General features: G+C 34.6%; 1 protein-coding gene across 1 annotated transcript in view; it reads left to right on the forward strand.

Annotated features, from left to right (window-relative positions):
• Positions 1 to 22647, forward strand: part of SGCZ (sarcoglycan zeta) — a 178249-nt gene that overhangs the window by 58302 nt on the left and 97300 nt on the right. Inside the window, exon 2 of the mRNA XM_059882313.1 lies at positions 8532 to 8619. Within this exon, the coding sequence (XP_059738296.1) occupies positions 8532 to 8619 (88 nt within the window). The remainder of the gene's footprint in view (positions 1 to 8531; positions 8620 to 22647) is intronic.

A 22647-nucleotide genomic window follows, 5' to 3' on the forward strand; every position in this document is an offset into this window, starting at 1 on the left:
GAGTACCACCAGGGCAGCTGCAGTGGCTGACAGTTTGATGCAGACAACATTCCTTGTTTACTGAAATGACAGTCATCATTTCTTGTCTATAGCTTCAACTGGAGCCAGTGCAAGAATTGTGGTTATTATTAATGTCATAATCTTAGTATAATTACCAGGGAGGCTAATGCAGGGTGTGTGATAAAGTCATGGGAGGAGAGACCAAGAATTCAACAATTTAGAGCATCAGAAAATTGTGTAGTAAATAAAACAACTAAGAGCTATGACTGTGATGATGCTGGAATGACAATGAATGAGTTAAGAGAGAAAATCCTCCAGGAATGAGGGCACAGAGAGAGTGGAATATGTAGTAGGATGATATGAGATTCAGAGGTCAGGGAAGAGGAAAGAGGAAGGAAGAATTCTCTGGAACAAGCTCTGAGTGCAGACAGGGTGCACCTCCCTTCTCTCTGCCCTTTAAAAAAAGAAGCAAAAGCAGCTAGAGTTGGAGAGAGAGTAGCAAATCAACATATGATTGTTTTGAATCTAGTTCCCTCTTCACATCATAGATGAGGAAGTTATTTTTAACATTTTGCAAATTCATAGTTACTTAATTGTGAAGAATTTTACAGTGCAGAATGTGAATATATATGAATACAAATTAGTCCCTTACACTCTCTACAGCTTTATTAAATTGATCACTCATATTTAGAATAATGAATCTCAGGCATTACAAATTCCTCCTGCAGATAACAAGGTAAATTATATCTTTCATTTTCTAAAATGGTAAAGTACACACATTCATTCTACTTCTAAATATGTTCAGCAGAAGAATTAAATAGGAAAAGGTTTTTATCTTGTATGTTATTAATGTAAGTTACTAATGGGTACATAATTAATATATTACCCTTACATACACATAATGGGAGATGAAACGCAACGTAATAGCTGGAATCTTTTAAAATATGTTTTTAAACATTGTTTATTCATTCATTCATTTTTACCATTTCACTGATTTTCTGACAGAAGTAGAAATTCTGACTTCTTCCTTAGTATTCAACATCTGGTTGCCAATAGCAATAAGTCAGGCAAGCGTCAGGGCAGAGAATCAGTACAACATTTGATTTGCCTGAATTTGAAAACAAATGCTTTAAATGAGAGTATTTAAACTTCTTATCGAGAAGATTAAATACTAGTATTGGGGGAAAATACTTTTCCTATAAATTCCTAGGGTTGTTTTTTATCGGGCAATGAAAATTTTATAACATAGCTTTTTTATTTTGCCTTAACTGCCTGGAAAGTCAAAGTAAAATTTGGGGTTCAACTCTAGCAACAAGCTATGTGTTTGAACACAATTATTTCTCCTGGTTTGAAAGGTCTTTAGTTCTGTTTATAGATTTTAGTGCCCAATTAAATATTGTGTTAAGTTTGTAACACAATATCTTTTGGGAAGAAGTACTGTTTTAATAAAAGCGTAAATATTTTACATTTTTCTCCTCTTTCTGTTTGCTCTTCATATGGCATCTGTCTTCTGTTTTTCATGAAGAAAGAATAATTAAGGGAAACTATAATACTTTTCACACTTAAAAGTATTTCAAAGGCTGTGGTAATTTTTCAACCAAAAAAAAAGAGTTCACTTATTTCTCAATATATCACTAATTCTGGGTTTTAACACAAAAATGCCTTTAAATACAACATTTACTAATATTAAACTGGTGAAATTATTGCATTAAGAAATTCCTAACAGTTTCTTCTATTTTAATATAGATTGTATCAAAGATCAGAAATAACAGAAGTAAAACCAGTGAATCACTGCAGGAGTATTTAGTAAACCTTTATTATTCACACACCGAAATGATAGATTGAGAACTGTGAGCATTCAAGCCAAAATATGGAGTGAGGCTCAGAGGAATATTGTTATACAGCAGCTTATAAGGTAAATAGACAGTACCTGTTCTTTCCAGAGATTTTGTCTTAAATGATAGGGAATCGGTTAGTGGTTGCCTCATATCAACCCTGGAAAACAATGTAAATGTTGCTTATGACTTCTAGAGGCATAAGCAAGAAATGACCCAGTTCAAGCTAGTCTTGCAAAGTAAGCTATAGTAAGCTTTCCTTGTATGACTAAACTGGTTTTGTCTGCTTAGGGGATTTTCAAGGCTGGTCTCCATTTGTTTTTAATTTTAACAGTAACTTGTTTTGTAAAGCACCTTGTTTTTTCTCTGTGCTTTTAAAATATTTTGAAAATAATGGATCAGCTTTGACACACATATAAAGATTATTTTTTTCATATATGAACTCCTATAACCCTTCTAGAAAATGTAATTGAATCTATTTTTAAGGATGAAACTAGGAACCAAAGAGAACAGGTAACTGCTATGCTATTATCATCCACTACTGTGTCATCATTCTTTATGACTTCACCTGTGGTCTGGCAACTCAGAATAGAAATACAGAAAAGTGCATTGAGGAAATGCTCTTTCTCTGCTGTACCACTTCACATTCAAGGTAAAATGTGAACTCAGAGGACTGGGGAAAGCAGTTTAACACCTTTAGATATTTTCATGATTAATTCTTGTACCTTAAAATACAAATTTCGGCAATTAAATGATTTGCATTCAGCAATTAAATGAAATTTCAAGTAAGTGTTTTATTAGCCAAAGAATTAAAAACTACCTGGTTTTCATCTTCTTAAGTGGGTCAAATTCTTGGAGAAGTGGCTGCCTTGGGCAGAGAGAGATGATGAATATAAATCAAATCGAAATGTAATATAACTCGTTCCACTTAAATGGCTTTTTAGAAAACTTGCTCTGGGTCCAAAAAAAAAAAAAAAATGGTGCAAGAGATTGATAAGTTTTGTGTGACCTGAACTCATCAAGTAAACACGTATAGCCTGAGTGCACTAAGAAGTAAATATGCCCAGTTCAGTTCATTCACTTAACAGACATTTAATGTAGAGGAACGAGGTGCCAAACATGGCACAAAATATACTTTCAAAAATCTGTATGTGTAAAAGAAAGTGACGACACACTGTGCTTTTAGGACAGAATGATCAAAACAAGGCAAACCAAAGATCCTGTGACAACTACTGTGTAGACGTGAACACAGAGAAACTGGAGGGTGGGAGGCAAATTTTGACTCTGGAGGAGCAGGAAAGCATTACAGAGGACATAACTGAATTGGAAATTGAAACATATCTATAGTTTTGCCAGTTATGGGGCAAGGATAGGAATTTCACATGTAGGGAACAGAAGATGAGAAGGCACAGAAGTGGCATATTTTCAGAAACATGAAAATTTGGGCAATTCTTGCATGGTGAAGTGATATGAAATAGAGCTAAAAAAGTAGAACTGGATCATTTGAAAAAGCACCTTATGTGTAATAAATGTGAATTTTGTTCCTAGCAGAGATCAAGAAGTCAATAAACGTTTTATTTTGCTTTAATTCAAGCATATCAATGTTTTTAATTTTAAAATATTTTGTGAAAATAACACTGGATATGAAGAATTAATGCAAGGAGGAAACGGTTGTTGTGATGTGAGCTACAAGTCTATTATAAGAAAAATCACAGAAAAATGTATATTTAAGAAACATATCTGATGTCACTGATTTGATATTGAGGAAGAAGAAGATAGAGAATTGGGGGTAAGATAGGTTTATTATAAAAATTTCTATCGGAGAAGATAAGAAAACTTACCTGGTAAAACTGTATAAACTCAAGAAATGAGATATCAATTTTGTGCCATCTACATTGAACAATATGGACAGTTAGTTATGTTCTCTTTTAGGATTGAAAGTAGGGAAATTCTCATAAGTGATATATTTTAAAATGTGTGTGCAGAGGGCAGTTCAGGAATTATTGCTCTTCCTCTGAAACCTGAGAAAACAAGATTTTAAAAACGAACCAGACAATGTGAAGTTGTATCTTACAATTTATGACTATATATGTTCCAGATATTTACAGAAGAGACTGAAATGTTTAAAGGAATTTTAAAACATATTTTGTTCCATTAATTTTAACATTTATTTTCAGATACAGATTTGCGTTTTAGAAAGCCTAGACTGTTATTACCCACCAGAGACACAGTATCATGGTAGTTAACATGTGAGATTCTATACCCAGATAACTGGCTTCAAATACTTCGTTATTTATTAGTTGCATGATTTAAAGCAAGTGACTTGTACTCTCCTTGCTGAAGTTTCTTCATCCGTAAAACAAGATTGATAGCAAATAATACCATTATTAGTTGAGTACTATAATTACCATGTGGAATAAATAATAAAAGTAAACACCCGAGTGCCCTTAGCAAAGGCTAGTAGCCCAGATTTAATCATTTTTGTATATCATCTCATTAATTCTTTATGAGAAGCCCACAGATTAAGGATTATTCCCCTGTTTACTGATGAGGAAGTAGTGATACAGAGATGCTGAATGGCTTGCCTAGTCAGGAAGCCAGAGTTTGGCCGTCTCACTATTTGAATTTAAACAGTCAGGGTTCACTGTCTTACAAGCACTTTATTTCTTGACTCTTTCTTGGGTGAATTTTATTTTAAGTTTCATAAGTAGGTAAGCTCATACATGTAAAGTATTTAGACGTTTACATGCATGTCCAGCATTGACTAAGTGCCAGTAGATGTTAATTGCTTTTCCTAGTACTGCTATTTTCTGCTACAATTTAATAGTTCAAACCTTGAGAGAATGAATATCAGAAGCTGAAGTGCCTGGTGTACACACGACCTCTTACATGTACATTTTCTCACTAGTAGAACTGGTGCTTTTTATTAGAGAAGTCTCTATCGCAACAGCTTGTTGTTAGTAACATTCTCTGTTTTTTATATACTGGGTTTATTGTTTGTCTGACTTCCTAGATAATGAACTCCATAAGAGAAGACAGTTTGTCTCCTCTGTTTCTGTTTTATACACAGCAAAGAGCTGGACACATCATAGGCCCTTAGGAAATATTTATGATAAACAAAGGTGAACACAATAGAAATAAGAATAGAATCATTTTTCCCTTAGTCACTTGCATAGATTATAACAAAAGCACTGAAATGAGAACATAGTGCTTTATTTCTCTATGACCATTAACAAGGTGACAAGCAGGCCCTTGTCATAAAAAATGTGGATGTAAAAGAATCGTAAGAGAGGGTTCTCAGGCCCTCTTAATGGGACCATTGCCTTTCCCCTGGATCTCCTACCTGCTTTGTCTGAAGAGAAGCATAAGAAGGAAAGTATAAAAAAATAATAATAATAAAATAAATAAATAAAAAAAAAGAAGGAAAGTATATTTCTTAGCATCAAAGCAAAGATGCAGGTGGTAGAAATAGTTGACTTCAATGAAGAAATTGGTCTTTATCCAAAAGAGATATTTATATTAATGTACCATGCAGAATAATATAGCACCAATGGAACTTTTTACCCTTATAGACTTGTCGGTCTTATGCCTATTTGAGAGTTAATACCACCATATGATTTTTCCCCCTTCATGTTCTCAGCAAGAATAAACTCCAAGGGAAATTGCTATATATATATTTTAATATCTGAAACTAGACACTAGCTTTCAAAGATTTGGAGCACAGAATTATAAAGGATCATGAAGAGGGACTATTTTAAAAGAGTGAAAAACAATGATTTATTAGTGGAAGTTATTTTCTTATATGGAGATCTTTGGGAAAATGAGCACAAAAAATGTTAAATTTGGTAAAAAGTAACTTCTTGATACTAATTTTCATCTAAGAATGTGTTTGTAATCAGATTTATAAATTAAGATTTCTTGAAATAGTTACTATTAGTTTTATCATATATGTTTTTAATCACATGTGTATATTTTAATTAATTGTGTTGTGATTAATATAGAGAGTGTATATTGTGTAAAAGGTCATAGTGTGGACCTAAGAGGCATAAACCATGGTTCTAATCCCTAAAGTTGTCATTGGGGTGATACAAAGCACAGAAATGATAGTGTGACTTGTCAATGAAAACAATGCTCTTACATGCATTGCATTTTGTCTGTGAAAAATGTTACTCAATTTTGATTAATTTCACCTGATCACATTTTAATAAATCTGTATAACATATTATACTGATATCCACCTGAATACCTGTGGAGAATTGTTCATGACCTCTGATAGCTATATGTTTATAGTATAGTCAGTAAAAAGATTGCTGTTTTTATTATAGTAAAATTTTAATCTAGATATAAAATTTTAATTCAGAGGGGAAGTTTGGTGGAATCGTGTAATGAAAAGGAAAGAATGCCAGGGATAGAACCTCAATTGGATCTCAGTGGTTAGAGTAAGAGAAGATTGATATGTTGTAAACAAAGAGATGCAATGATTAAACTTTCAATCCTAACCCAAATCTCTTTCTCTGTTAGATCAACTTAAATGCTTATTGCCTTTTTAAAATGAACTTTTCTTTCATCTTAAAATATTTAATAAAACATATCTATTTTAATATACTTACATAATCCTTGTATATTCTAATGATTATGCTCTTATGCTATAGATCACAGAATTTATGTTTAGTAATTCAAATAAGAGTACATAGTGTCATCAATTTTTAAAAATCCTAATAGTCATATGTATTATATAATAAAAATATTAAAATATATGAATGAAAATGCAGCTAACATATTTTTACAATGTTTTGAACTGCAAGGTGCTTTATAGGCTTCTGCTTTTTCTGACATTCAAATTAATTTCATTTTTTAAAAACATAGGCAACACATATTTAATTCTGCCAGTTTAAAATAAAATATTTTTGTGCTTTAGTGAGCCATCCTCTTTGTGCAGTTTCCTTACTGGGCATAATTATTTGCAAACAGTCCTTACTCCACAACCATATTGTTAACACAATTTGAACATATCACTTGAAAGGAATGATGGAATTAATTAAATATACTCCATATATTTTCAAAAATGAATGTCTGCAGCATAGAAACACCTATGCGAAAAGGACTAGATTTATTTTTAACTACAGATAACACACTTTTGATATGTGCCAAAAATAAATGAGTTGTGATGAGACAGGATGAAATTGGCATTGTTTTGTACAACTATGTCTCACTTTTGAGAACACATCTGTTCTTGAAACTGTAGAAATTTACTTTTAAAAATTAAGCCTTAGTTTAGACATACTAACAAAGTCCACTTTTAAAGGAAAATTTGTGTGTGTGAATGTGTGTTTGTATATCTTTGCTTAGTGCTTTGCATCTAGTCAGAAGGGGCAAAAATAGCTTTAGAAAAAAATATATAAAATCTTATGTATATTCAAGTCACAAATTTCAAATTCTGTTCTCAAAAGAGTTTTTATATGATACATGTATGAAAGCATTTTATTTACATTAACATAGAGATGACAAACCACTTACATGTTAAGGATGACATTGGGAGAGATTTTCATAGTTTCAATATCTTGGGTACAGGCTCCATGAGGACAGGTATTGTTTTATATTTTGACCCCTGAAATGTCCCAAGCCTGTACTTAATATATTCTTATTATTATCAAAATATTTTTGTTCAATGAATAAATGAATGAACTATTTGTGAATGATCACCCTGCTTGTTTTAGACCATAAAAATATGAGAGTAGCCAGTTGTTAGTTACTTGTCTGAGGCAGTGGCAATAGCCTAGTACATAGATTTCTAAAACAGTGATACTGTCCTTCAAATAAATTATTTTACTGTTGAGTGCTAAATTGTGATAAAAGTAAACATCTAAGCAAGATTATTTATGCTAAAAGATAAGCTATCTTACATTCTCTTATTCTATATACCTCCTTTCTTAAATCATCTTATGATTTAGAAATCATTCCTACTTGAGCTAGATACATAAGGTAATATCAATTTTATTATGATTTATTTGTCCATTCAATAAACATTTAGTAAATGCTTTCCTTCAGTAGTGTGCCAGGTAGTGGGAATAAAATTTGTCAACATGACTCCAATGGTTCTTGTCCCATGGACATTTCCTCCTGTGACAGAAACAAATTAAAAACAAGTAAACACATACATTAGCAAAATCAATATGTCTTGGGATAAGTTCTCTGAACAAAATAAATGGAGATCAGGAGTTTGAGGATTGAATGAATCTGTAGTTACAGTGATCAGGGGAGGCACTTTCAAGGAGGAAACATTTAAGCTTAGACCTGAAAGTTGCAAGTTCAGCTTAAAAAGGGACTTCCCCATTTCTATGGAGTTTAACATATCTCCAAAGGCAGGCCTCTATGCCAAGGGAAGGGCGAGAAAAAGAGAAGTTACTGCAGCAGTGATGTACGATAATCAATAGTGTTGGAAATGTTTGCACCCCGTAGTTAATTCCTGTTTATCCAAATGGAAACATCCCTATTATGTCAAATAGTTATTAGGAAGCACCCTTATTATTTTGTATTTTTCAAACAGTGTTTGGGGTGTTAAAAGATCTGCTTAATACAAAACAAAGAAATAGAATTTTGATAATACCCAAACAAGTGCAATATACTTTTATATATAAAATCTTGACTATATTTCTATTTTTTATTTGATTTCTTTATTTTATACATGTTTCCCAGGATAGTCCACTGGTCTTACAGTCTGACAGGAATGTAACAGTGAATGCAAGAAATCACATGGGGCAGTTAACTGGACAGCTGACAGTAGGTGAGTGCTTCGGGGTAAAGATTGCTCACACCATCTTACTCCATTTAAAGCTCTGTGGTTGTTTAAATCGGGGAAAGCAAAATATATTCTTTCTCTAATATATTATTTCTCTCTATATACAGACATTCCTGTACAGCCCTATTAGCTTTCACAGGATTTGATTTCTCATAGGCTAGCTAAGGTCGTTGTTACTCTTGTCAATGTGTTAATGTGAGACTGAATTACATATATTTTGCTCTTATTACTCTTGAATTATGAAATGCACCATTTTCTAACAAATATCTCCCTAGTATATTAAATTATAGTAAATAGGCTTAAATAAACATGAAATGCAACATCATTTATCTTTTTTCTAAATAAATAATTTACTAAATATTATCTGCTTGTATAAATAAGAAATGGCATAATAATTGAATATAAACTTAACATTGACCAATTATAAATTTGATGTTTAAATTATACATAGTTAAGGTTTATAGGCTTTAGAAGTTGTAAATATGTTTTTGATAAAGTATTACTAATGTTTTCTCATTGTCAAAAATTTAGAGATTCATATTATATGGCATTGTTATTTAACTTAATTTCTATAAGAGGAATGGGAAATTAAGAGTCAGATATAATTATGTAAAACAAAGACTTGATTTTGGTTTAATTGCTAATATATTTTTGAAATACTGTATTTTTCTGTGGGAAAATTACCTAATACTTATTGATATTGTGTGTATGTGATAGTATATTATAAAGACTAAACTGCAATTTGGGGAGCTAAGTTATCTTTACCTTGATGAGAAATTAATTATAATTTAATGCAGATGTATATTTCCAGTATTTCTGATTAAATTACCCAAGAATATGACAATGAAATGTGAGATTTATAAATGTGAGCTTAATTCTGTCCACTTATTTCTAGGTATATGAAATATTTTTTGTTATGTATTCACTTCAATGAAGCCAAAAGTAAAATTTACATTGTGAAATTTTTGTATTCCAAAAAATATATAATTAAATTTTATTTATAATTGTTTAATTTATTTTGCTTTTTCTTTGCACTATAAAATATGGTCAATAGATATCCATCAATTGCTGTAATTTGATAGTATTTTGTGGTATGATATCAACTAAAAGGGGCTTCCCAGGTGGCACTAGTGGTAAAGAATCCAGCTGACAAAGCAGTAGACACAAGAGACATGGGTTTGATTTCTGAGTCAGATAGATTCCTGAAAGAGGAAATGGCAACCCCAGTATTCTTGCTTGGGAAATCCCATGAACAGAGGAGCTTAGCTGGCTGGAGTCCACGGGGTCACAGAGTCAGACAGACTGAGCGCTCGAACGCACGAACACACACACACACACACACATCTATTACAAAGGGGAACTATAGGCTAATGGACTAAAAATTAGAGAGAAGAACTATATCTATGGACACAAAAGTGAATCAAAATCACCAGGTACTTAATTTAAATGTTCATGTCAATTAACTATTGCTATGTTGGAACTACAGAAACAGGCCTAAAGTGGGCAGATTTTCCATCTCATTTTTTTCTTTTTAATGTAGAGAATTCTTAACGTAGAATAGAACTTTATTTTGCATTCTTTTCTAGATTTAAAAAAAGAAAAAGGTCCTTAGTGGAAATGCCAACCTGTAAATTAAACACACAAAGACTACATACCAAGGTCGACTGTCAAATACAATCACTACATAACTAGTGTACTGCCTGTGGAGCAAAGTGGCTGTTTGATTATACGAAAGATAATCAAATATCATTTACATTTCACTGCCTGCTTTCCTGCAGGAAACATAAAGAATTGTAGCATTGGACTTATGTTTTCAACCACTGTTCTAAGTTAATTTTAATATAGAATCAATACTTGCCAGTTATGTATGGGAAAAGAGAGAAGAATGAAGAGAGAGAGGAGTGGTGGGTTGGGGAGAAAGATTAAGCTTAGTTTCAGCTGAAGCAAATCAATAAGTTAATGATGCTCCAGCATATTTCTGTGGAAGCACAGAAGCACACTCATTCCAGTGAGGCTTAAACTGAAAACTTTTAATATCCTGCTCCTCTGGGTGTACTGTTGATGACCTCCATCTTTCCACCACTTGGTATTTCTCATTAACCATACAGAAAACAAAGGAAGAGTAGATAAAGGGGAGTTGGAGAGGGATAATGTATTCACATCTGGAGTCAAACCACATAGCACTCCAGAAAAAAATTATCTCTTGGAGACTCTGTTTTCTCATCTCTAAAATAGAAATAAGGACATTTATTTAGACCTATACATAAGAATTGGGGAAATTTCAGTGTCTGCAAATCTTAGGGAATTATGTTGCTAATCTGTTATTATTTGGATGATGGTGTTTGTAAGTTTTGGTGTCACTTGAGTTACAAATACATTGTTAGAGTGTGAAAGATCTCATGATGCTTTTCTGTCCATTATGTCTGGAATTTTACTTGGGGAATACATGTTGTATTGTAATACTGTTGCAAAGATATACCACAAAACACATCACAGAAAGTGTGCTTGATGTGTGGATAATGCTTTAATCATGTCAGGATAAAATTATCTTTAGGTATAATTTGAAGAGATATTCAGACAAATTTAAGTAAGCTATTCAATCACTGTTCATTTTTAATCATATTGACATAAAGTAACCATTTTAAGCCTCTTTTCTTATTTCCTTTTTTTTCTTAATTTTTCAGTTTTTATTTAGGGACATGGTCCTGGGCATGGTCATATATATATATATGAAGTAAAGGTGTTAAGTCGCTCACTTGTGTCCAAGTCTTTGAGAACAAATAAACTGTAGCCTTCCAGGCTCATCAGTCCATGGAATTCTCCAGGCCAAGATACTGGAGTGGGTTGCCATTGCCTTCTCCAGGGGATCTTCCTAACCCAGAGACAGAACCCAGGTCTCTGGCATTGCAGGCAGATTCTGAGCCACTAAAGAAGCCCATATAACTATCTATCTATCTATATATAGATAGAGAGAGAGAGAGAACCTGCCTGTCAGTGCAGGAGACATGAGTTCAATCCCTGGGTCAGGAAATTCCCTGAAGAAGGAAATGGAAACCCACTCCAGTAGTCTTGCTTGGGAAATCGCTTGGACATAGAAGCCTGGCAAGCTACAGTCCATGTGGTCACAAAAAAGTCAAACACGGATATCGACTGAACAACAATATATGCCAATCCAGGCATGATAAAAGCTAAAGCTAAGTATTTTACCCTTGGATAAATTTTTAAAAAGACAAAATTTGTGTGTGCTTGAAGTTCCAGGCTTTACGTAAATTTCTGATATCAGAATCTCCCCACAAAGTTTGACTCTAATATTTTATGACCTTCATAACATAGTTGAAGATCAATGAACTCAAGATTTATTCCTACAGATTTCTCTTCATAGAATAAAGCTGAAAGAAAGGTATAAGATTATTAGCGGAAAGTGGGTAGAGAAAGTACAGGATCCCAGAAGTTCAGACTCCTTGAAGAAAAAAAAGAACTTAATTCTCAGAATCATTCTCCAAGTCAAATTTCCTGTTTTTTCACTCTGTAATTCCTATGTTATCAGGTCATTCCTTTTTTATACGAGAGATGAAAACTGTCTGATTTTAGGTGTTACATATTCATATATGTTGATAGTATGATACTTTATATTTTTCAGAACATTTCAAACAATGTAGATAAAATATGTAAATCATGGCAACCCACTCCAGTACTCTTGCCTGGAAAATCCCATGGACGGAGGAACCTGGTAGGCTGCAGTCCATGGGGTTGCGAAGAGTCAGACACGACTGAGCGACTTCACTTTCCCTTTTCACTTTCATGCATTGGAGAAGGAAATGGCAACCCACTCCAGTGTTCTTGCCTGGAGAATCCCAGGGACGGGGGAGCCTGGTGGGCTGCCATCTATGGGGTCGCACAGAGTCGGACACGACTGAAGTGACTTGGCAGCAGCAGCAGTATTGTGAAACTTATCATAGTCACTCAGAAAAATTCTACAATGTGATCTATAAAGTAAAAACCATTTCCATAGGGCAGTGCAGATGAAATATTGTCATGCAGTTTTTATATAAACATTGTTCATAATACTGATAACAGTGATAATTAATGCTATAGTAATTAGATTTCCTAAAAATGTAATAATCTTTAGCACAGTATAATGGGGATAATTTGTTATCTTTTATTTACCAATAACATTATATTGATCTATAATGGAAAATATTTAAACTACTCTCGTAAGTAGTTTAAACAATATAAATGTTAATTTCAGCAAAACAATTCAGTTTTTTTTTTTTTTTTTGTAGCTCTTAGCCAATTTTGATCAAGGTATGGAATTCTATATTGCTTTTTCTTACATTCCCTTACAGGAATTGCTTATCTTTGATAAAGTAATAGCTAAAAGTAATAAGATATTTTTTCCATCTCTTACACCTTTTGTCATCAGTCTATAGTTGGAGGATACAAGTAAAAGGATAAACTGAAAAGTTGAACAAGGAATGATAGTAGTGGATAGAACTAGTTTTTGTTCTTAATTATTTTTCTTCTATAGCCCCCTTATTTAAATCTCAGTCACAAACAATGATGTTTGAGAAACCTAGAATGGCTGTTAATGGGGTCCTGTGTCATAAACAAGTTCCATGATGCCATGTCTACCATTATCCCAGTAAAGCATTAAGACTAATTGTGTATTAAATAATTATAATATTATTGTTCTAAAATTTACTTTTCAAATGTGCTAAAAATCACAACTGTATGCTTCAAATGGAATCTCATATGTCATCGTAATTTTACTTGTTTAGCACTCAATACATTTAGAGAATCAATTAACTCCTAGGAACTGCTAGCTATTACCATCGGATCATTTACTCATCTTTGATATTCTTAAATCCATTTATCAAAAATCAGTGACATAACCAAATTATATAAAAACCTTAATTATAATCTACCAATATAACACCTCATTTTTTTCTTTATTCTATACTTCTTCAATGCTCAGAGTCATGGTTGTCTTAAGTCTGACTCTATGGTAATAAGAGAGAATATAATTTATAAGAAGTTAAACAAAATATTTACATTTAGTGCTAGTTTTCTTTTAACATTTCAAATTTTGAGGCTTAAACACCATATAATAATGAAAATGGTTATTAGTAGCTTCTGCAGCAGGGTTGATTCTGTGATTTCTTCTGAAAAAGCTTGCCTTCATTGCTTAAGGGGATTTATGAGGGGGCCCATCAGGGAGTAGGACATATAAGCAGTCTCTCTACCCAAATAAAGGTGTTTGTACTATCCTTTGCCTTTTCCAGGGGCTGTCAATCAGCTATGCACTTAGAAATCAAATATGTTTTACTCATGTCTAGAGAACATACACTGAAGAAGAGACCAGCTACCCACTCCAGTATTCATGGGATTCCCTGGTAGCTCAGACAGTAAAAAAAATCTGTCTGCAATGCAGGAGACCTGGGTTGAGAAGATCCCCTGCAGGAAGGCATAGCAACCCACTCCAGTATGGAGAATCCCATGAACAGGGGAGCCTGACAGGCTAAAGTCCATGGGTTGCAAAGAGCCGGACACGATTGAGCAACTAGGCACAGCACACCTCAGACAAGATAACCTTGATAAACAAACTTACAAATTAATTATGGTTCTGTAAGGAAAACACTTTTATTTGATTTGTTTTCTTAACATTTTGAGTAAATATACACAAATGAATGCAGTCTATAGGAGAAAACAAATATTTTTGAAATATATTAAGTGTGTAAGAATACAAGTAAAAATGTACTAATGTACAAAATTACATTTAGTACATTATTTGTCCATAGGAAAGCCATTTATAGCCTATTGATTACTTAAACTATATCGACCTTCCCTGTAATAAAGATGTAAAGGGAAATGTGACTGATGGCATGATCCCACTATATTTAAGGAGAAACGTATAAGCTTCTTACAGGAAACCGGATATTCTTCTTTACATACACTGAATTACAAAGTATACATTGTTTAGTTGAAAGAAAACAAGATGATATAGTGTAGACTATTTTTAGCATCTATGTCAAAAGAAGCATTGGGTGTGCTAATACTCTGGCAAAATGCTTTAAAGAAGGTTGAGCTCACAATAGCAAAATGCTGTTATATAAAAGCATTATAGGGAGCAAGAAACATAACATGTTTACCAGTTCAACTTAATTCAGTTCTAAGAATATAGCTTTATCTGCAGGAGATGTGTGTGTCTTTTAAATATTCCTTAAATGACATGCACTTACACCTGGGTTTGTTATTGATCAGAGAAAGTAAGAACCCAAATCCTCAGTGATTGTTACTGGATCTTTTCATTTAAGAAATAAAGTGAATCAGTGATAAAGCTGACATCCTTCGGTAAAAACTGAAAACACTAAGTTTCAACTATGTTGATGTCTCTGCTCACCTCAGTACATCCAAGACAGACAGACAGACAGAGACACACTCATACCCACAGCCACAGCAACAGGCCTCCCACAGAACTGGTACATGGAGAGTACTGGGAATCATTCCTGAGTCTACTATTGCATACAGCAGGCTTGGTTGACACAGCAGCATTTTATTTCATGCAATTAATTAATTATGCCGCAGGTTAATTTGTCTTGAAGCTTTTCCAAAAATCATGGCAAAATAAAAATGCAGTAACACAGGCAGTGAGTAAAATAACATATTTTTTTGCAGTAGCAAATTCAAATACAAATTTATTGTGCATATGTTATATAGAACAATAGCTTAAATATGTTTATAACGAGTTTTAAATAACATAATTTTAAGGGAAATGCTACTATTAAGAATTTAATATACACTAATGCAAGGAGATCCAACCAGTCCATTCTGAAGGAGATCAGCCCTGGGATTTCTTTGGAAGGTATGATGCTAAAGCTGAAACTCCAGTACTTTGGCCACCTCATGCGAAGAGTTGACTCATTGGAAAAGACTCTGATGCTGGGAGGGATTGGGGGCAGGAGAAGGGGACGACAGAGGATGAGATGGCTGGATGGCATCACTGACTCGATGGACGTGAGTCTGAGTGAAATCTGGGAGTTGATGATGGACAGGGAGGTCTGGCGTGCTGCGATTCATAGGGTCACAAAGAGTCGGACACAACTGAGCGACTGAACTGAACTGAACTGAATGCGTATTAGATTGTCAAAACCACTGAGCATGTTTCTAATGTTCCACAAACTTATGCTATACATCTGAAGGTCTCACAATATCAGACACAAAATATGCTTGCTAAAAAGGCATTCTAATGTGACTAATTATTAAGATGTTTTAGAAAACCAAAAAAATCAGCCCATAAATTTAAAATTATCTTTCAGATCAAATTATCTTTAAAGTATAGGAATATATGGATTTTCACTAATATTATTATGAATCTAATCATATGAATTATATATCACATTACTGTAGAAGAGTATGTTGACCTAGAAAAACCATAATTTTCTCATAAACTAGTTTTAGAAAGAAATTATGCTTTGATAGTTAATAACATAGATAAAGGGGCCAACCTAATCCAAGACGTGTCATTTCCAACTCTGTGACCATATACAAATTACTCTGGGCAGTCTCTCCAGGCATCTGTGAGAATCACACAAGTACTAATACAGTAGATGTGAGAATGAAATCAGTGAATATATGTGAAGTGCTTGGAACATTTCCTGGAGCAGGGTATGCATTATGTATATGTTAGTAACTATAAATTTTATTTCATATACCTGTAAATAATTCTGTGTAATTGACCAAGCCTCTCAATTTTATTTTCCTTATCTATAAAAGGAATATTATTTAAGATTGTCTCCATGGTTCTTTCCTGTTCCAAGTCTTAAAGTGAAAAATTATTTTTTTATGTTTAGAGAAATTAGTTGATAAATCCTTTGGTCAATTAACTTCCCCACACTCCTGACAAAAAATGACATCTAATTTAATTATTGACATCTTAGCCCCAAATTATATGCACATATTTTTCATTGAAATGGAGAATGTAAATAAGCGCAATTAAATCGGCATGTTGTAATTCTTTCATCAGATTATGGCTTATAAAAGTTTGTTTCTTATTGAAAGTTAATCCACAAAATAATTCAGTAAGTGCCATCAGCTTATTTTTGTCTATACTAAACATCAGCATGTTTTGTCCCTAAATGAATAGAGAAAAATGTAGATGAGGGTTTTATAATAAATATTTAAAGACCCCTAAAGTGACATGTAATCTTGCGTTAAAGCAATTACTGTGAACACCTGGGAATCGCTTAATTGACTGCAGATGGTGTAGGACATGTAAAAAGTAGAAGGTTACAGATTATTCTCACGTACCAAATTTATGTTTTCTGTCATTGACTCATTTTTTTAACTTAGAGAATACTGTAATAGTCTGGGACAACTTAATAAGGATGAGTATTTTATGTAAAATAAGTTGTGCAAACCTTGAAGAGTGGATCTACAAAACATTTAGGATTAACTTTGAATGTACATTTTAAATGATTAAATACATTGTTGAATTTTTTGTTCATTATTAAAATTCATTCATTCATTTACATTAATTAAACTAACATTAATTTATCAGTTTAGGAAATAAATGCCTCTGATATGAGGGAAAAGATGGCATTCCTGGAAATTAGGACCCCAAATCAGTATAACTCAGGTATAGAGTTATAATGCCTGAAGGAAAGACAAAAATGTACATTTTTGAAACATTTTATTACAGTATTTTATATCATGTGTTAACATTCTAAAGCATTATACTACCTTTTAAAGTTAGTGTTTGTATTTAATTTAATAATTTCTCAAGCATCTGTATATTTAGGAGCGCAGCATCAAGTCATACCAAGAATATTTCTTCCTGGAGGACCTAGACCAAGTTCTGAAAGAATGGTCTGGCTAGTCTTGTCCAGCATGTGCCTGCCTCTGTCCTTCTCTTCCAGGGTTTTGATGCCTTAGTCTGAGATCAGTCACTGCGTTTCCACCAGGCCATCTCCACTCAGCAGTGCTCTGTGCTATGGTACTAAGGCCAGCCCTCCAAGGTTTTGGCTTAGACTTCTCAGAACCAAAGGTTGCCCATCAGCTAGGATTGTCACTGGATCCCAAGGTTTTGTTTGACAGGAAAATGGCTTTGAACTTGCTCTCCTTCTGGCAAAACATATGTTTTTCAACATATAGTCTTTGGTAATAATGCTGTTAGTTGTCAAAGAAATAAATCTAGTCTTGAGTATGTAGACATGAGAATGAGAGGTGAAATATGGTAATTATAATCATATTAATAGTATAAAAGTGGCAGACACCTGCATCATAGCGCTCTCAGGCCAATCCATCTCTTTATATAATGATAAACAGAGATAATACAGATATTTTTCAACAAATATAATGCACATATTTGTGAACAGTTTCTAACTTCGTAATACTGAGGAAAGCACTGAAGAGATGGATAAACATTTTATTCATTCTATAATTATGTAAAACTATTCAGAATATGCTATGACTATAGCTCAGTATTTCACCTTTAATATTAAGCAGTTGTAATACTTTTTTAAAAAATGATACATTACAGAGCTCATCAAAGGATCTGTGTGCATGGTAAATCCTGTCTGACTCTATGGACTGTAGGATAAAAGTAGAATAAAAAAACTATTGGGCTTCCCAGGCGGTGCTAGTGGTAAAGAACCTGCGTGCCAATGCAGCAGACACAAGATTCATGGCTTCAATCCCTGGGTCGTGAAGATCCCCTGGAGGAGGGCATAGAAACCCACTCCAGTATTTTTGCCTGGAGAATCCCATGGACAGAGGCTATAGTCCATGAGATTGCAAAGAGTTGGACATGACTAAGTGGCTGAAAATGCACACAAAACAGTAAAATAGCAGTTTCCATTTTCATATTTTAGGCATTTAATTAGCATTATGGCTATATGACTTACCTGGAATTAATGAGTCTATAGCCTATACGCTGAGCCCAACTTTGTTTTTAATGAGGCTCCATTTGTGGGACCTCAGAACTGCAGGTGTACTTGAGTTTCATGTATAATTGACTTACAGAACATGCAGTTTTGTGCTGGCATTAAAAAGAAACTTGTCTTTAGAAATTTGGTTAATGGAGCCTACAGTTCACAAATGTAAGGTTATGAGACTAATTATCAGCAGACATCTGGTGGTAGGGAGCTAAATAAAATGTAGGGGTCCATGTGTACACAGATTATTTACTTCAGTATCAGGGGCCTTACATGACATCTCAGCCAAACCCAGTCTGCAAAAGAACAGTACTAATTGCCAGGTCATGGAATAAAGGGAGATAAGCCATCAGAGGCCATTATTTATGATGGTCCAGATCTGAAAACTACATTAGCTCTTTTTGCTTAAGATTCATTTCATATTATGTATCTATTTTTATATATAATTTTGGAAATATTCCAAGTAAGATAATGCATCATCAGAAAAATATAGCATGGGAAGAGAAAATTGAGTATTAGCATAGGGGAAAAATAGGCCATAGCAATTCTTGTTTCCAAGTTTTTAGTGGATTTTTGACAATACACTTGTAATGAGGAGACAACGTTTCCAAAATCTCTTAAAAGTACCGTAAGATTAATGTCAGTCCTTTAATCTGCATTTGTTGGTTAATGTATCTAATCAGCTTTGCAATATTTTCTCACAATATTATCTTTGGATATTTTGTCTTGTATTTGCCTGAAATCAATAATACCACTCCTATACACTCCTTTTATGTAATGATTTTGGCATAGCTTTTTTGAATCTTCCATTCTGAGGTCACATGCCTGCTGCTTTGCTTTCTAAATGCTCACAAACACTACAGTCTAATGTATAATATTCCATCTTCCTTTAACCCCCGCCCCCAAGGAATAAAAGCATGCTGATGACTCAGACTGCTTGGACCTCACATTCTCTCATGTCACAATATTTAGAACAAAACCTCTCATTTTCATCTTACATTATTTTGCCATTCTTTATCATTCTATGAATATAACAGGCCAGTCATGCAGTTTTTTGGGGAGGGTAGGGATTTGTGGGGCAGGTGATTCTAAAGGAATAAACTTCCTTTCCCCAGGTCTCTGTGTTCTTGAGTCTTCGTGACTGTCTCCTTCCTCTCCTCCCCTGCTGGCTCATTTCTCACCCAGTTTGTGAACTATTTTAATGGAATCAGTAAATTTATCCACAACTCTTTACAAGGAGACTAGTCAAACAAAGTTCCCATTTAATCATAGGTATTTTCACATTCAAAGCTCTGAGAAATCAAAAATTACAGTTTAAAAAATTATAAATTTACAAAAATTACAATTACTGAAATAAAAAATATGGATGGTATCAAGTGCCAGAATGGATGCAGAGCTCCTGGAATACCTACACTGTGCTACTGGAAATGCAAAATGATCCAGACACTCAGGCAAAGATTGCCTGTGTCCTATCAAATTAACAAGGTCACATGGGTCTTGTTAAATCACTTTTAATAAGATCTGTGGTACAAACAGCCTCTTACAACAACAGAAGAGAAGATTCTACACATGGACATCACCAGATGGTCATTACCAAAATCAGATTGATTATATTCTTTGCAGCCAAAGATGGAGAAGCTCTATATAATCAGCAAAACCAAGACCAGGATCAGGCTGTGGCTCAGACCATGAATTCCTTATTGCCAAATTCAGACTTAAATTGAAGAAAGTAGGGAAAACCACTAGACCATCCAGGTATGACCTAAATCAAATCTCTTACAATTATACAGTGTAAATCACAAATAGATTCAAGGGATTAGATCTGATAGACGGAGTCCCTGAAGAACTGTGAACGGAGGTTCGTGACATTGTACAGGAGATAGTGGTCAAGACCATTCCCAAGAAAAATAAATTCAAAAGGGCAAAACGGCTGTCTGGCGAGACCTTACAAACAGCTGAGAAAAGTAGAGAAGCTAAAGGTAAAGAGAAAAGGAAAGACATACCCATTTGAATGCAGAGTTCCAAAGAAGAGCAAGGACGGATAGGAAAGCTTTCCTCAGTGATTGATGCAAATAAATAGAGGAAAACAATAGACTGGGAAAGGCTAGAGATCACTTCAAGAAAATTAGAGATACCAAGGGAGCATTTCATGCAAAGATGGGCTCAATAAACGACAGAAATGGTATGGACCTAACAGAAGCAGAAGATATTAAGAAGAGGTGGCCAGAACACAAAGAACTATACAAAAAAGATCTTCATGACCCACATAACCACAATGGTGTGATCATTCACATACAGTCAGACATCTTGGAATGCAAAGTCAAGTGGGCCTTAGGAAGCATCACTACAAAGCTAGTGGAGCTGATGAAATTCCAGTTGAGCTATTTCAAATCCTAAAAGATGATGCTGTGAAAGTGCTGTACTCAATAGGCCAGCAAATCTGGAAAATGCAGCAGTGGCCACAGGACTGGAAAAAGTCGGTTTTCATTCCTATCCCAAAGAAAGGCAATGCCAAAGAATGCTCAAACTACCACACAATTGCACTCATCTCACGTGCTAGCAAAGTAATGCTAAAAATTCTCCTCACCAGGCTTCAACAGTATGTGAACCATGAAATTCCAGATGTTCAAGCTGGTTTTAGAAAAGGCAGAGGAACCACAGATCAAATTACCAACATCTGCTGGATCATCGAAAAAGCAAGACAATTCCAGAAAAACATCTGTTTTGCTTTATTGACTATGCCAAAGCCTTTGACTGTGTGTATCACAGCAAATTGTGGAAAATTCAAGAAATGGGAATACCAGAGCACCTTATCTGCCTCCTGAGAAATCTGTATGCAGGTCAAGAAGCAACAGTTAGAACTGGACATGGAACAACAGACTGGTTCCAAATCAGGAAAGGATTGTCACCCTGCTTATTTAACTTATATGCAGAGTACATCATGCAAAATGCCAGGCTGGATGAAGCACAAGCTGGAATCAAGATTGCCGGAGAAATACCAATAACCTCAGATATGCAAGTGATACCACCGTTATGGCAGACAGCAAAGAACTACAGAGCCTCTAGATGAAAGTGAAAAAGGAGAGTGAAAAAGCCGGCTTAAAACTCAGCATTCAAAAAACTAAGGTCATGGCATCTGGTCCCATCACTTCATGGCAAATAAATGGGGAAACAGTGGAAACAGTGAGAGATTTTATTTTGGTGGGCTCCAAAATCACTCAGATGGTGACTGCAGCCACGAAATTAAAAGGCACTTGCACCTTGGAATTAAAACTATGACCAACCTGCTGCTACTGCTAAGTCACTTCAGTTGTGTCGGACTCTGTGCGACCCCATAGACAGCAGCCCACCAGGCTCCCCCGTCCCTGGGATTCTCCAGGCAAGAACACTGGAGTGGGTTGCCATTTCCTTCTCCAATGCATGAAAGTGAAAAGGGAAAGTGAAGCCGCTCAGTCGAGTCTGACTCTTCGAGACCCCATGGACTACAGCCTACCAGGTTCCTCCACCCATGGGATTTTCCAGACAAGAGTACTGGAGTGGGTTGCCATTGCCTTCTCCGATGACCAACCTAAAGAGCATATTAAAAAGCAGAGACATTACTTTACAACAAAGGTCCATCTAATCAAAGCTATGGTTTTTCCAGTAGTCATGTTTGGATGTGAGAGTTGGACCGTAAAGAAAGCTGGGCACCGAAAAATTGATGCTTTTGAACTGTGGTGTTGGAGAAAATCTTGAGAGTCCCTTAGACTGCAAGGAGATCCAACCAGTCCATCCTAAAGGAAATCAGTCCTGAATATTCATTAGAAAGACTAATGCTAAAGCTGAAACTCCAATACTTTGGCCACTTGATGTGAAACACCAACTCATTGGAAAAGACCCTGATGCTGGGAAAGATTGAGGGCAGGAGGAGAAAGGGGACGATAGAGGATGAGATGGCTGGATGGCATCACCGACGTGATGGACATGAGTTTGACTAAGCTCTGGGAGTTGGTGATGGACAGAGAAGCCTGGCATGCTATAGTTCACAGGGTCGCAAGAAGTTGGACATGACTGAACAAATAAACTGAACTGTAGTACAAAT

This window comes from Bos taurus, chromosome 27, assembly GCF_002263795.3.
Source record: "Bos taurus isolate L1 Dominette 01449 registration number 42190680 breed Hereford chromosome 27, ARS-UCD2.0, whole genome shotgun sequence".
Classification (NCBI taxonomy): Eukaryota; Metazoa; Chordata; class Mammalia; order Artiodactyla; family Bovidae; genus Bos; species Bos taurus.